At 37.1% G+C, this 17,256-nt stretch overlaps 1 protein-coding gene across 1 annotated transcript; it reads right to left on the minus strand.

Moving 5' to 3' along the window:
• ttv (exostosin glycosyltransferase 1 ttv) lies at nt 1-14,749 on the minus strand. Its single transcript, XM_028183027.2, has 8 exons — nt 12,744-14,749; nt 6,959-7,160; nt 4,730-4,849; nt 4,332-4,649; nt 3,330-3,451; nt 1,416-1,596; nt 835-1,076; nt 1-310 (listed from the first exon to the last, which is right to left on the minus strand). Exons 1-8 carry the CDS (start codon nt 13,601-13,603, stop codon nt 130-132), a joined length of 2,226 nt encoding a protein of 741 aa, XP_028038828.2. The 5' UTR covers nt 13,604-14,749; the 3' UTR covers nt 1-129.
• Nucleotides 14,750-17,256: the final 2,507 nt, after the last annotated feature.

A 17,256-nucleotide genomic window follows, 5' to 3' on the forward strand; every position in this document is an offset into this window, starting at 1 on the left:
TCAGAATTAAAGATATTTATTTATTTACGTAGGTATTCATTAATTATAAATAAGTTATTTCTTATTATAATAAATCGAGCTTACGTATCGACGCATTGGTATTCTAATAAACATACAGAACAAAATATTCTAAGATGAAACTAATTCCATTTTTCGATATTTCTTCCTGAGGGTAGACACGGGATCTTTGAAAAGTATGGGGTCGAGACGTAGTACCGATCGAAGCAGTGGCATATAACCCCAAGTTGTAGCAAATGTGTTCAAGCATGATTGTCGTTGAACAAAATGTTCAGGATCACTCCACAGCGACCTGAAAATAATATATATGTTTTTTTTTTTCGTTTGAGACAAGAAACTTCTTCCCGACTTTGACTTTGACGTTTTGAAACTTTTCAATTTTCAATTTCAGAAAAAGTTCACTGGTGACTAAAAGACTCGTGGTACTAACCAGTTTGGACTTACAATTTACCCGTACTAAAGATAAAAAATTCTTATGGAACATCTTATGATAAAGAAAATTGGATATATTTGAATGAAAATATTAATATTACTGATGAATGATGGGGAGACAGTAGTGGCTGTAAGGGCCCGAGGAGACTGAAGACGAATACTCGGATCTTATCGTTGTTCCAAATTATTTGTAAAACAGCAATTATTCCAATGCAATTCATATTCGAGCTCTTTTATCAATGCCGGCATTGTTATTCACATTATCGTTCATGTATGGTACCATACATGAAAGTACATTACTCAAGAATTTTTTGGACGCATCAGATGATTTGTCGAATATTTCACAGAGACGTTAAACAAAGTGAAAGGGATGGTGATGCTTACTTGTGATGGAGGGGCGGCTTGTAGCGGCGGCGCTGAGCCAGTTTGAGCGGCGGGCGGCGCGTGGTGTGCGCCACAAGACAGTTGAGCAGGATGTCCTCACAGTTGTGCGCGCGCCGCACGGCCTGCCGCAGCGCCGGCCCGCTCGCCGCGTACAACGCCAGCGTGGCGCGGTGCACTAGTGCCGCACCCGGCAGCACCATGGAGTACAGGCTGCCCCACCGACTGCTGTAACCCCATGACCCCTGAAACATTCCGAAACCTGTAATGTTGTCTCTTCGCTTCAAATTTGTATATCACTACATAGCATAAAACAAAGTCGCTTTCTCTGTCCCTATATCTACATGTATGCTTAAGCCTTTAAAACTACGCAACGGATTTTGATGCAGTTTTTTTTTAATAGATAGAGTGATTGAAGAGGAAGGTTTATATGTATAATAACATCCATTAAATAGTGGAGAAATCAATAATAAATTATAGTTTCCGAAGCGAAGCGAGGGCAGGTCGCTAGTTTATATATATATTCCTTTTTTTATTCGTTCGTTCACATTACATAAGTAAGTGATATTAATTACTTTATTTACCTTTGATTCGTCCCAAAAGTGAGTTCTAGCTGGATACCCAACAATACGTTCGGGGAATTGTTGCCATACGCGAAAAGCAAAATCCAATTCTTCAGCCAGAAGTGGAGCGTCGCCGTCTAATGAAAACACAGCTGCGGTCGGAACAGCCCACAATGGCTGCCATCGTGCAGAAACACCTTCACTAGATCAAAAACAAAATTTGAAAATTACTCCCTGATGAAACCTTCATATATTCGAAAGGATTGAATTTTTTTTCCCATGTCGGATTCAAGGATTTGCTCTAAGTTTTTAAAGTGTTATATACAAACCCGATATGGAGAATATTTTTTACTAAGCATTTATTTTTCTTGTTTTTGTCTTTGCCTTCGATCAAAAGTAACACTAAATACTAGTAATAGGGCAAATGGCGCAAACTATTAAAACTTTAAAATTCTTTACCTATGAAATTACCGTTTAATATACAAAAACTTTGAGATTTTTTTTAAAGAATTCTTTATTTTTAACAAAATGTACGGTATCGATGCATTGATCATTTTTCAATTCCCTTCTTGAACTACTATTTTGGCCTTTTATACTTTAATATCTTTCGGGTATTGTACTTTATGCTTGTCATGAAGTTCCAAATTTTGGAAAAGTGAAGTTTGTCGGCGCAAGGTCTGGTGAGCATAGTGGATGACGCAAAACCTTCTACTCTTGTAGCTTAGAGACGGTCTGTTGTGCCATATAAGGTCAAGGGTTGTCGTGTAGGAGAAACAGGGACAGTATTATAAAATGGCAACTTCGTAGGTCAAGACCTATTATTTGTGATTGTAGTAATTGGAATTAGTACGATCCAACCACAATTAACACAGGGTCCAAAATTGGAACACGAACAGTTCTATTATCAGTTCCGTTTGACAATCCTTTGATAGACCTCTTGAATCCTGACCTGGTGAGGAGGGTACTTCGACTAGAAATACACTAAAGCCAGAGGGCTGTTTGATGGACTGAAACGATTCAATTTGATCCGTCTGATTGGAATGTAGTAGTTGAACAAACTTTTATGCGTCAGTTTTTGCTTGAAAAATAATGGTGTGTGCATTTAACGTAACCTATTTCAAATATGCTTTAAAAATAGTTAAACTAGTTTGTTAGGTATGGCCGTAATTCCTGTATGTTTTATGAGATATTTCTCTCGAAATGATTTTTTAGCCCACAACGTGCCTTTTTATTCTTGTATGTATAATAATGCAAAGATGACAAAAAACTGCAGAAGTAACAAAAGCCGAAACAAAAAAGTTGATTCAATAAAATTATGCATAGGATAAATGTCGAATAACGATTTATTCAATAACTATATAACCAATAATCACGTACTAAAACCAAGCTATTTAAAAGACTGAGTCAATAAGGCCATTTTATCAATTTTGCTAATTTATTATTAGTTAAATTGGTTTTTTTATTTTTTTTATTGCTTATATGTATGGACGAGCTCACAGCCCACCTGGTGTTAAGTGGTTACTGGAGTCCATAGACATCTACAACGTAAATGCGCCACCCACCTCGAGATATAAGTTCTAAGGTCTCAGTATAGTTACAACGGCTACCGGTGCATCGCTACATACGAATGCACCGGGAGTCTTATCCTTTAGGCCACGACGACTTCATTGGTACCCGCCTGCGGGATTCGAACATCGGTGCATCGCTACATACGAATGCACCGGGAGTCTTATCCTTTAGGCCACGACGACTTCATTGGTACCCGCCTGCGGGATTCGAACATCGGTGCATCGCTACATACGAATGCACCGGGAGTCTTATCCTTTAGGCCACGACGACTTCGATTGATTGAGTTTATGTCATGATATCTACAGACCCCAGGTTAGCTGTGAACTCGTCTTATCATCTAAAGCATTAAAAATGTATTAAACTTACCCAGGGTAGTGAGTGGTAGCGTCGACAACTATTACTGGGAGTGGATCCCGGCTGTCTCCAGCCATACGTGACAAAGACTTCAGAGAAGGCGCAGCCCGTTCACTGTCCCATACTAGAACTACCTAGTATTATAAAATATATCGATTTTATGCATACCCATAGTGGACTAAGAATTTATAACATTGATGAACAGCGCGTCTTTATTGGCATTAAAAAAAACAAACAATATTTTTGAAAGCTTAAATATGTTTGATATTCTAATTAACCCGGCTCCTAATTCATATCCTGATTACTGGTCGTGGCATCCGTTACAAGTCCATCTGCCGATTCGTAGTGTTAGTAGCTGATATTATCGGTAGGCAAATGCTTGGCCTTGACATAGTTGAAATCAATGAGCGAATGAAAGCACTAGAGATCATTTGGGCCGTACCAGAATTCAACCTCACGTCTCAAGGCGGACGGCGACACTCACATCGTGGTGTTCATGAGCTGGGCAAGGCGATGAGCGCTCATGAACTTTAACGTTACCTAAGGTAAATACGTAACATTTTTATAAAAGGACTAGCTGTACCCGTCCGCTTCGCTGGGCATTTAAAATTCACATCATTATTTCTCACCCCCACAAAGATTCTCATCATTAACGCCCCCGCAACTGGTGTAGGGAGTCCAACACTCATATAAATATTAGACTATCCATTAAGTACATGGATTTTATACATGGATACCAAGACTCAAGACAATCGGATGCATGGTTCAGTAGTTATAACGGAACATATGTAAAAACCACTGTTGATTTATATATTAGTATAGATAGATCCGATCAGATTAAGACGACTTTGGAATCCAGCATCAATGTCGCTATCCATTGCGCGGAGGAAAGAAGTGAATGGAGGAACATAGTCCTAACAAAAGTGCTCAGTAAAGGTCACGACCCTCAGAACTGAGGAATACGACGCACGGAGGAGGATAGATAGTATAGATTAGATAAGGGATTATACTTACTTTCTCGCAAAACTCGCTACTGGCAATATTAGCAAGGAGTTTGTGTAAAGCTGGTGATGTTGCTTGAACATATAACAGTGCAGTAAAAGAATTACCAGGAGTATGAGGAGGTGCCATTTGAGGTATTGATGGAACAGGAAGAGGGGCGAGGCTGGTAAAAGGAGCCGAGGGCGCTTCTAATACAGGAGATGGAATAGGGTAATGTGATCTAGAATCGCCATATGCAGCCAGTGTTCCGAGGGCTCCTGGTGAAGCATTCCAAATTAGAAGATCTCGTTGCTTTGAAACTCGATGAGCGAGAACACGTTCCAGTAAAATCTATAAATATATAATACATTTTTGAACTTATCAAAACGTTAAGAGATTGAAATTTTCAAAATGCGTGAACCTTTAAATACCTCAATAGTTGTGAAGACGATTTTTTCAATTGATGAAAAATATTGCTCCCATAAAAACTGAGTTTGCTGTCTCAGTGCAAGGATGCGTTCCGGTGGTACTGAACGTACAAGCTCTGGAACCTGTTATTTTAAATTTTTGATTTATTAAAATTTGAGTTATTGACGCCGTAAAAAGTATTATACAGATACCTATTTATATTTTATTATTAATTACGACCCGCCCTCGCTTCGCTTCGGAAACATTAAAACACACATAAAACAAAAAAACAAAAATTAAAAAAGTAGCCTATGTTCATCAGGGACAATGTCGGCTTCTAATGGAAAAAGAATTCTTCAAATCGGTCCAGTAGTTTCGGAGCCTATTCGAAACAAACAAACAAACAAATCTTTCCTCTTTATAATATTAGTATAGATTACTCTCTGTGGCACCGGATTCCATGGACATCACAACATGAATATTGTCACCTTCATTGGGGCATGAGGACAGACTTAATTGTATTGTAAGATAATGACAATATTTTGTGGCTATAGCAGGCTCATCATAATGACAATATCATTGGGTCAAAATGACCTGAGAAGTTTTTGTTAGCTTACAGATGCCATACCTCTCAATAGCTGGAATTTATGACTTTCACTAAGCATTGTTCAGAAATATTCAGTTGTGCTGCGACCATGCTTGGAGCTAACTGTGACCAATGTTAAAAAAGGTAAATATAACTCATCCCCATACTAGGTGTAACAATTTTGCAACATTGTTTCCAAATATGGATTTTATGTTTTTTCATTGCTTTAAGTGTTGTTGCTCTACATTTTATGTTTGATTTATCGTTTCTTACTAATCTATTATCTTTTTATGGGTAGATCGAAAAAATGGACCGAGACGAAGGAGAACGAGAACGTATTTTATACATTTTTGAAGAATATGACTCGGATGTCATGTCATCTGATCAGGAGTCCGCTGATGTCAAGTCTGCACCATGACAACAGTGTTGATGATTCAACTGAAGAAAAGCAAAAGTTGGAAATCAATACGTATTACAACTCAACAAAATGTGGAGTGGATGTGGCTGATGAGTTGTACGCTACATATGACGTGTGTCGCAATTCAAAAAACTGGTCTTTCACAGTTTTCTACGCCGTTTCGAACATGTTTGCTGTCAACGGATATCGAATTTTTTATAATATATCATTTATTATAATATATCGAATCAATAATGAGTCGAAAAAAAATAAAAGCGATGACATTATCTGAAGAAACTAGGCCTTGCCCTTGTGAGTGATCATTTGAAAGTCCGCCAGAATGTGACACGTTGGGCTCGAGAAATGCGAAAAAAATAGGACTATTTGCTAGCGAAGATTAGGAGGAGCCTCCAGTTTACAGACCCAATAGTCAAAGTATGTCCTGCGAAGAAAAACCGCAAAACAATCCACACATGTTATGGTTGCAACAAATTTATCTGACCTGAACATGTCGTACCTTTCGGCACCTAACCCATGCATCAGCCCGCTGAGTTTCTCGCCGGATCTTCTCAGCGGGTAGCGATTCCGATCCGGTAGTAGATTCATTCGCGAAGCAATTGCTTTTGAGTTGATAGGTCTCCTTCGGAGGCCCTCGGGCGGTTGTTAGCAAATCCCACCTCTCTTGGCTGAGCATTTGCTCGTCCACCTGTTCTGGTGAAACTGGAAAGGCCTTCGGGCCACCAGTAATCTTTCAATCATAAAAAAAAACCTTTCGGCAGTGTTTGCACTCACAACGGTTCTGATTAGTTTTAAGTAAGTTTTATCTGAATATATCGTAGTTTAGTTTATAAAAAGTGCTATAAATAATTAAAGACTGTTAATTAATGCGAAGACATTCATGTGAGATTAGGCTAAGGAACACAAATTTTGTTGATTTTTACGTGTTTATGTTTTGGAAGGTGTAAAGATTTAATTACAATATTCTGCAATACAAATTATTGATTTATTTGCCAAACCACAAGACAATAAAGTAATTACCATAAAATAATAAATAATTATTGGAACATCTTAAGTCAAAATATCGGGTAGTTATGACCCACCCCCAAGTCCGTGTAGTCGTTTTTCACCCCCATGACGCCGGGTTAAGGAAATCCTGCATTTAAGTTATTGAACAAAATCTATCACCCACTTTACCCATGAATAAGATGATTAATTTCTATTTATGATTCAATCATTATCAATTTTTGGCTAAAATGACTGTGTATTTACCTGTAATAATAAGCGTTCGTCTGCCCAAATAACTGCACGCCTCCAATCTATTTTTTCATCAAAAGGTAATCTCCATCCATTACTTAGCAAAACTGGTATACATCCAGCTGCTAAGGCTTCAAGAAATCTGTAGGATCCTAATCGTCTTCCTCGTGCAACAATGCAAAAAGTTGAGTTAGCTAACAACTGCTCATAATCAAACCTGCAACATTTTATTTCTATTAAATTTCATGCACCAATAGTATCACATTTTTGCTGTTATTATAATTATGATCCCTGTCTGATTTCTCTATGAAGAAAGGGTTATGCATAGCAAAAAAATTAATTAAAATCTATAATCTTATACCTTTAAACGAGCAATTCTTGTATATATATATATAATCTGAATCTCGGAAACGGTTCCAACGATTTTCATAAAATGTAGTATACAGGGGATTTCGGGGGCGATAAATCGATCTAGCCACGATTTATTTTCAGAAAATGTTGTTTTATTCGTGCTTTCAATAATCAACTCTTCCCGACATCTGTTGCCGAATAATAGTACTATTTTTCTTAATTGAGGGCAACTAACCGCTTTAAAGACACAACAAGATGGCGTTATCAAAAAAAACCGAACAAAGCTCGGTCACCATCTAGTGGATATGTACTGTTTTACTCTATAACATGTCCTTCTATAAAATACATTTCAAAATATTTCCCTGCAGCAAACATTGGCTATGCTCCTAACATTATTGATAGCATAAGTGATGATGACAACTCATCATTATCACCATATTCATATATTCTTTGTCTACCTATGAATGGAAATGGGATCACATGTCTGCCTCAGTGTAGCAATAGCCTACAGAGATTCATAACATACAGTGATTTTCCAAACTATCTTCCAATATTAAGCTCTAGAATGAACTGGGGCTTGGGGCTACCCGCTTTTATTTTATGTTTTAATCTGTGATACCCTTCAACAAGATTCTGTCACTAAACACATTTTATACACCAACGTGTAGTTAAGAGAGCCAGTTATTCTCCCACATTATTTTTGTTGAGATTTTTCATTAGTATTGGTGACGTTCAGAACATGTGAGCCAAATGTGCGTTTTAGACCATTGAGTGTGATGAGTTTATGGGGCATAGATTGACTGAAGAATAGCAAGTGTTATTTGAAATAATTACAACACTCATCCCCAGAGATGAGGTCAGTCAAACTATCTAGAAAAACTATTTTGAACCACAGTGCATTGTCAGAGATCTTTTAAAGAATTTATTTATTATTTATTACACTTCATGTAAAATTTACGTTGGCAGACTTAATGCCTAAGGCATTTTCTAAGAGTCAACCAAAGGTAGTGCAGAGTAAATAGTGGTAGGTGCAATGAATTTTATATTAAATTACACATATATAATATATACACACATACATACATACATACTTAGGTACACACATACATATAATAGTTTAAACAGTATTAAAAGGAATATATTAATAAATTAATTTAATAAATAACTCCATTTTAGTAAATTCATGACGATTCCGCTAACTTTTCGCGCATTCCATAGCAGAACAGACTGCACGACGAAAGAGTTACGAACCATAAGTAGAGCTGTGTGGGACAACGAAATAGGCTATGGAAAGAACGTAGGGCCCGCTCATGACTGAAGTGAAGATATTGAAAATAGGGAGTTAGATAGGAAGGAGGTTCGGGATAGATAAGTAAGGAATGAAGAGTTGTCAGTGGTAGGCAGCGGCTTGGCTCTGCCCCTGGCATTGCTGAAGTCCATAGGCGACGGTAACCACTCACCATCAGGTGGGCCGTATGCTCGTCTGCCTTCAAGGGCAATTAAAAAAAAAAAACGTTAATTACGACACTGGTGAATCAGTAGAAGTTTGAGCTCAGCACGATAGGAAGATATATGATCATATTTACGAAGATTAAAAATAAATCGACTGCAGTTATTAAGAAGACGATCAAGTTTATAAAGAAGGTCTGCATTCAGGTCAAAAAAAAAACACCTCACCGTAATCTATTATAGGGAAGGTCAAGGTTTTTTTTTGTTTATTGCTTAGATGGGTGGACGAGCTCATAGCCCACCTAGTGTTAAGTGGTTACTGGAGCCCATAGACATCCACAACGTAAATGCGCCACCCACCTTGAGATATAAGTTCTAAGATCTCAGTATAGTTACAACGGCTGCCCCACCCTTCAAACCGAAACGCATTACTGCTTCACGGCAGAAATAGGCAGGGCGGTGGTAGCCACCCGCGCGGACTCACAAGAGGTCCTACCACCAGTAATTACGCAAATTATAATTTTGCGGGTTTCATATTTATTACACGATGTTATTCCTTCACTGTGGAAGTCAATCGTGAACATTTGTTGAGTACGTATTTCATTAGAAAAATTGGTACCCGCCTGATATTCAAACATCGGTGCATCGCTTAACACGAATGCACCGGACGTCTTATCTGTTAGGCCACGACGACTTATTAAACGGCTTGCACTAGCATAGTCTTAGTCGCTGATGATAAGAAATTCTTGAAGCGATACAGAGTACGAAGAATTCCAGAGGTTCTTTGTCCAAACAAACTTAGTTGACCAACTACATAATTATGTAGTCCAGGTCCCTATTGAACTGGTTTATTGCCTGAGAAATAGACTCCACACTAGTCTGTCTATAAAGCTGCAAGTCATCAGCTTACATATAATACGCACACTGAAGATTATGTTTTAAGAAATTTATAAAAATATATAATAATAATGGAGGCAAAATACCGCCCTGGGGCACGCCAAAGTCGACACTACACCAACTTGAAGAGGTGTCATCAATACGAGTAGAGTGCTGGCGTCCCCGAAGATATGATGAAAACCCTTCCAGCTCTGTAGGAGAGATCATAATATAGGACAACATAGACAGGAGGATATCGTGATTGACGGCATTGAACGCATTTGAAAAATCAATGAGTACCAGTACTGTGACTTTAGTGTCTTGCATACCTGCCCTAATGTCGTCAACCACTTTATGAAGAGCGGAAACAGTGCTGTGACCTGGTCGGAAGCCAGACTGGTAAGGGCTCAATAGGCTGTTCCGGAAAATAAACTGCGACAATTGTTTGTGTACACAGGCCTCGACCACCTTAGGTAGGAAGGGAAGAATAGATATGGGCCTAAAGTGATTTGGAAGGGAAGGGTTAGGAATTTTAGATAAAGGAATAACATAGGCCTTACGCTACAATGACGGAAAAGAGCCTGAAGATAGGGAGAAATTTGTGATGTGCCATATAGCTGGCAGAAGATGATCCAGGATTGTGACGATCATACGGCGACTTATATTTTCACAACCCACGGCGTTCGATTTTATGGACAGGATAATATTTTTGATCTCATCTACAGCAAACGAAGAAAATTAAAAAAAGTCAATGTTCAGTGAAGACAAACCATTCAGATTATTCAAGGTTCTTTCAAGGTCATTTCGTTTGATTATTGTGGTGTAGTAGAAGAGAAATGAAAGTTGATGTCATTCAAACTTATCACAAAATCAGAGTAAGGCTGTATACCAATACCCAGAGTTCCAAGGCATTTCCAAATATTAGCAGATGAAGCGGAATTCATGTTTTCTAGAACGGGGCGTCGTTTAACGTTACGTATCATCTGATTGTACCGAATCCTCGACACCTTAAATTTAGTCCAGCTATCATCACACCGATTCCTCCTGAATTTTCGGAAAGCCCGATCCTGGCGCCTCATAGCCATCCGAATACTTTGACTCATCCAAAGAGCTGGAGGGCGCTTCAATTAAATTTTTCTGATAGGCGCATGAGTGTTGTAAAGCCCAAGGACGACTTCATTGAATATGTGAACCTTGTGAAATTTACTATCTGGTTTAGAATGAGCTTCCCTACACAGTGTTTCCTGATCTCTATGACATGATTTTTGTCCCCTAAATGGTCAAGTGCTCTATTGAAATATGGTTTGCCAAGAGTCCTCTATGGCCCTGGCCTTGCTGATGTCCTTGGGCAACAGTGACTGTTCACTACCAGGTGAGCGATAATGGTAGTAATTAAGAAACAGTACATTGTAAAATGGCAAACACGCGGGATGAGATGTCCTACTTTTTTCCCGCGGTTCACATACTATTTCTTCTCTTACCAGGCCGAAAGTTCGTGGAGAATCAGGCCGGGGTCTAGGGGCGAAGCCCTGGCAGGGGGTAGGGGGGCGAAGCTCTGGCAGGGGGTAGGGGGGGCGGAGCTCCCCCGTACTCATAAAAAAACAATTTAACTGTTATTCAGCGATAGGCAGCGGCTTGGCTCTGCCCCTGGCATTGCTGAAGTCCATGGGCGACGGTAACCACTCACCATCAGGTGGGCCGTATGCTCGTCTGCTTACAAGGGCAATAAAAAAAAAAAAAAAATTTTTTTTTAAATAAACTGCTACTAATTGAATAAAAGCTGTCTGATGAACTCATCTTTGTTTAATACTTCAATATTAAATTTTATTGCATTTTGTATATTTCACTTTTACACTAAACACAATATTGCAAATTACCCGAGCACAACAATGGCAGAGAATTTTAGGAGCGTGAGAGCAGACGTAAACACTAATGCACATGCGCACTTGTACCCATGGAGGAAAAGTTAGACTTTCTTCCTTGTACAGCGGGAGGAAAACCGAACTTTTTTTTTTATTGCTAGATGAGTGGACGAGCTCACAGCCTACCTGGTGTTAAGTGGTTACTGGAGCCCATAGACATTTACGACGTAAATGCGCCACCCACCTTGAGATATAAGTTCTAAGGTCTCAAGTATAGTTACAACGGCTGTCCCACCCTTCAAACCGAAACGCATTACTGCTTCACGGCAGAAATAGGCAGGGTGGTGGTACCCACCCGCACGGACTCACAAGAGGTCCTACCACCAGTAATTACGCAAATTATAATTGTGCGGGTTTCATTTTTATTACACTATGTTATTCCTTCACCGTGGAAGTCAATCGTGAACATTTGTTGAGTACGTATTTCATTAGAAAAATTGGTACTCGCCTGAGATTCGAACACCGGCGCATCGCTCAACACAAATGCATCGGACGTCTTATCCGTTAGGCCACGACGACTTCTTTCAGCGTAGGTAGGAGAAAAAACAGTTTTCATTCACCATTTTCTATTCATACTGTAATTTTTTCCACTTTAAAATAATGTTAAGTACTTTATTTATGATGCTGCCTTGACTTTGTGTTGTGTCTTGGTTGAGTTTATGTATTTAGAGTAAAAAAAATCATTCCCTTAAAATAATAAAGTCATTTGAAATTATATTAGTCTAGAAATTAGATACCTAGACAGTAACTTGCAATACTTTGATCAATTATAGATTTTGTTTAAAGAATTCTTGAGACAAATCATATTTTTATACAAATTATTAAAAATATGTTTTGACACATTAGTAATACGTCAGTGGTATTTTAATTTATAAATGTAAATTGTTCAAAATAATTATAAATATAATATACTAAAATGTTAATTTACTAAAATAATACTAGAATCATCAATCACCTCATCATTCAATTCAATTCACCTCTGAATCATCAATCATCAAAATCACGAATTTTACAAATTCATGTTCAGTATTTATATTCTTCTGCCTATTTCTGCCATAAATGAATCATGTTCCAGTTTGAAGGTTTGATAGTAGTAATTTGAGAATTAGGTCTGTTAATAATATCATATCTATACTTCAAATAATTCTAAATGCACATAACATTTTAACAACACTAGCTACTAACAGACTAAAAAACCTTACTTGTCATATTCTTTATTGTCCTCTTCACATCTTTCATCTCTTAAATCTTTCCAAGATTTTCCATGACGGCAAGTGGTTACTAAGATCAAGTTATTTCCATCATGTAAATGCCACAAAGAATTACGGGTTTCACTACCAATACCATGTACATATCTTTTTCCTTTGAAGGCTACCAAATGCTTACGTTGAGCCGGAAATGGGTTGACAGTAGCAGCAGGTGGAACTCCTCCTTTCTCTGGATGTTCTTTATGAAATAATGGCAATGAAATGTCAAATCCCTCACGAAACATTATTTCGGAAGCACTTGCTCTGGCCAATATAGCTTCACCTGGGTCAAATCCCAAAGAATCTTCAGCATAGTCTGGCCAAGTGCCAGCATATAAATTAAATATGAGATGATTTCTACCATTTCTCCAATAAGGTAATCTCGATAGACGTGAAGCGACATCAGATACATGTTCTGATGACAAGGGGTCAGCATCCAGTGTATCAATAGCTGGCACAAATAAACATGCTTCATTTGGATCTCTAGTTACATATCTGGACTCTCTTATTACTGATAATACCTTCCTATATGAAGCACTGACAGTCCCATCACTTGGGTATACAAAAATTTTTGGATCACTTCCACATTTAGAAAAGTCGAAACATGTATCCATACGACAAGGCTGTGTTGCAGAAGCAGGATTGCGTTTTTGTCTAGATGGTTTAAGGTGCAGATCATCAAGTGTTGCAAAAGATGGCAATTCATTTAATTTCGATTTACAAGTGTCTGACTTGAAACTAGTATTTCCGTAGTAGCAATACAAAAGAAAAGCACAAGACATGAAAAGTAGTAGGTATCGTCGTTTCGCTTGCATTTCACAACCGTAGAAATAAATACCAAAATTTGTTTCACCCCAGACAAGTCTCAAACTGTTAAAAACTATATAAACGAATAAATGGGAAATATATTAGACATGTGTAAGTAATGCGAGTGATATTACTCGGGTAATATTACTCTACGATGTAATGCAACATCACACATTACGCGAAGGAAACAAACATCACACCATCACCCAACATGTTTCTTTCTTTGTCGTGTAATGTTGCTTAATACACGAACGGAACCGAGCGAGCGAGACAGACCGATCGACGCAAAATAAATGAGCAAGCGACACGGAATTATTCCTAGTGATTTGGAACCGTATGTCCCGGCCGCTAGGTACATTTTTATACCTATGGTACGTCTGAATTTTAATATAGGTATTTGTGTTTATATTTTTCATGCGGCCAGCCGGTAGTTTCCCGCAAGTACTTACTTAATTTTTTATTCGCAACTTTTGTAAAATCGCTAGTCGCTCGTAATTGTTTAGTAATATTTCATATTAATTTTTGTGTTTGATTTGAATTACTTAAGCACTTGTTTGAAGATAGTTTTATTATTTGTTTTAATGCGTGTTTAATAAGTGAAAGAAATAACGGCGTCTAAATGAAAGTACAGTCCTCCTTGGATGCACTTTGAGGATATCGCGCCGAAACAATGCATCTACTGCTCTCGTATATTAACATTATTGTCGAGCTCAATTTGCAGTCTAAGTCGCCATATGAAATCCGTTCATCCCACAATAAATTATATTAAGTAAAAAATAAAATTATTATATTATTAAGTAAGTCAATCTCTGTCAAGTAATATAACAGTGTATTACAATACAAAGTTCATACTTTGTATTGTAATACACTACTGTAATGACACACCCGAATCATTACCTAAGTGATGTGTATCAACACATCACTTAGGTAATGATTCGGGTGTATAGATACAATGTATTCGTCGTCACAGTATCTATTGAACGCACCGAGTAATGTTAAGAGTGATGTGTAATGTTTTCGAGTAATATCACCTGTCTGTAAAAGTGATGTCATATCACATTACATTGAGGAGTGATGTTTTGCGCAAGTCTAAAATATATATAGTTATATACCTACTAGCTACCTACACCTATAGTCGGATTTTTTATTAGACGAAGTAAACTGACGTTTACTGTGTTGTCAGTTTTTGATGAAATAAAAATAGTGTTGTGACAAAGTGAACGATTGAAAAAACTCCTGAATTAATGAAATTGCCTCGATTGTCTAGTGAATAGTTAGTGTGCCGAACTGCCGATATCGGGCACGGGGTTCGAATTTTAGCCGTGCTTTGTACATACCAACGAGTTTTCGACGAAACATTATGTTCCTATGGTATCTACCTGTACTGAATACCGAGTGTTTTAAACATTAAGAAAAACATTGCGAGGAAGTTTGTAAGACTGTCCTATTTCCAATGCATCATATAGTTGAAACTATAGATGTATAAAATATAACAATTATAGGTACATAGGTAATGAAAATAAAAAAAACTGATTGTAGTTACATACTACTAGTAACATATTATTATATTGGATCACTTTAATACAATTTTATTGTAAAATATAAATAATATTCTTTTATAGTTTGAAATTAATGATTAACTCTTCACACTCATTGTTCATTTATGTGATTGAACGAGAACTGGACGCATCACTATTACTTTAAATATAGCAACATTATTTCACAAAGTGACATTAGCTACTGTCAGCTGGCTTCGTCTAATTAAAAATCCGACTATACATAAACATTATTAATAACTAAAAGTAGGTTTTAATGGATTTTATGACCTGGTAACTAAGACCTTTAGGTCTAGCCTTATTTTAATTTTAATGATAACTTTTTTATTTGAAATATATTATGAGATTATATGGGATGAAGTATAATCTCAGTAAAATGGTGGTCATTTACTGAGACTTTTTCAATTGACTTTTTGGAAGATCCCATGAAACTACGTTCAGCAACTTTGTTTCATTTTCCCACATTTGTGCACTTTCAGAGATATTAAACGGTTAATAAACCACCGTTATTACATGTTTAAGCCTGAAGAAATACTAATTAGACAAAATATAACAAAATCACACAACGTCACTCCTCGCGTTCCCGCCAAAAAGTCTTTTATTAAGTAGTTTTTTTTAAGGGATTTTATGACCTGGTTACTAAGACCTTTAAGTCATGTCTTATTTTAATTTATATAATCTTATTTTTATGAAAAATTATAATATGGAGTGAAATGAAATGAAATGAAGATGATTAATTTGAGACATTAATCAACGGGATGAAATTAAATGAAATGGGATTAGATGATATGGGATGAAATGTAATCTCGGTAAAATGGTGGTCATTTACTGAGATTTTTTCAGTGGACTTTTTGGAGGATCCCGAGAAGTTACGCCCAGCGGCTTTGTTTCGTTTTCCCAAATTTGTGCACTTTCACAGATATTAAACAGTTAATAGACCACCGTTATTACACATTTAAACCTGAAGAAACACTAAATTTATTTATTAGTTTTTTATTATTAAATTTATTTATTTACTAAATATATATATTAGGCAAAATAAAACAAATCACACAACTTTACTCCTCGCGTTCCCGCCAAAAAGTCCTCTTAAGTAGTTTTTTTTTTTGTTAAAGGATTTTATGACCTGGTAACTGAGACCTTTAAGTCATGTCTTATTTTAATTTATATCCATATTTTTATGAAAAATGATGTTACCTATGGAGTGAAATGAAATGAAGACGATTAATTTGAGACATTAATCAACTGGGATGAAATGAAATGAAATGAGATGATATGGGATGATGATATAATCTCAGTAAGATGGTGGTCATTTACTAAGATTTTATAATAATAATAATAATTTATTTATTAACCTTGAAAACATTTACACATAACAGTTTGCTAAAAACTCTCCACACTAGGCACTGCCTGTCTCGTGAAGAGTTTTTTACAGGAGTATCTTAAAACTAGTAATAACGGTGCTGAATATACGAGTAAATCAAAATAGGTAAGCGAACACATACACACACATACACATATATATAAAAAGAAAAGGAACAGGTGTAATGATTTTTACCATAGGTACGTGTTTAGGGTTATTTTTTATTTTTTCAGTGGACTTTTTGGAGGATCCCGAGAAGTTGCGTCCAGCGGCTTTGTTTCATTTTTCCACGTTTGTGCACTTTCACAGATATTAAACAGTTAACAAACCACCGTTATTACACATTTAAACTTGAAGAAACACTAAATTGATAAAATAAAAGAAATCACACAACTTCACTCCTCGCGTTCCCGCCAAAAAAAAAGTCGGTACATACTATGTATGTACCTACCATAGATTATTCACTTATTATTATATAGGTTTCATACTTCAGTGATTTTTTTGATTGCTTAGATGGGTGGACGAGCTCACAGTCCACCTGGTGTTAAGTGGTTACTGGAGCCCACAGACATCCACAACGTAAATGCGCCACCTACCTTGAGATATAAGTTCTAAGGTCTCAAGTATAGTTACAACGGTTGCCCCACCCTTCAAACCGAAACGCATTACTGCTTCACGGCAGAAATAGGCAGGATGGTGGTACCTACCCGCGCAGACTCACAAGAGGACAAGAGGTCACACC

Source organism: Bombyx mandarina, chromosome 05 (genome assembly GCF_030267445.1).
Source record: "Bombyx mandarina strain Sakado chromosome 05, ASM3026744v2".
NCBI classification, from domain to species: Eukaryota; Metazoa; Arthropoda; class Insecta; order Lepidoptera; family Bombycidae; genus Bombyx; species Bombyx mandarina.

Bases quoted from the DNA above. Each gene is read 5' to 3' on its own strand.
- ttv (XM_028183027.2), bottom strand. From the start codon at position 13,603: ATGCAAGCGAAACGACGATACCTACTACTTTTCATGTCTTGTGCTTTT. The intron at 4,650-4,729 runs GTATTTAAAGGT...ATATATTTATAG, and splicing joins TCGTCTTCACAACTATTGAG to ATTTTACTGGAACGTGTTCT. The intron at 311-834 runs GTAAGCATCACC...TATTATTTTCAG, and splicing joins AAGCCGCCCCTCCATCACAA to GTCGCTGTGGAGTGATCCTG.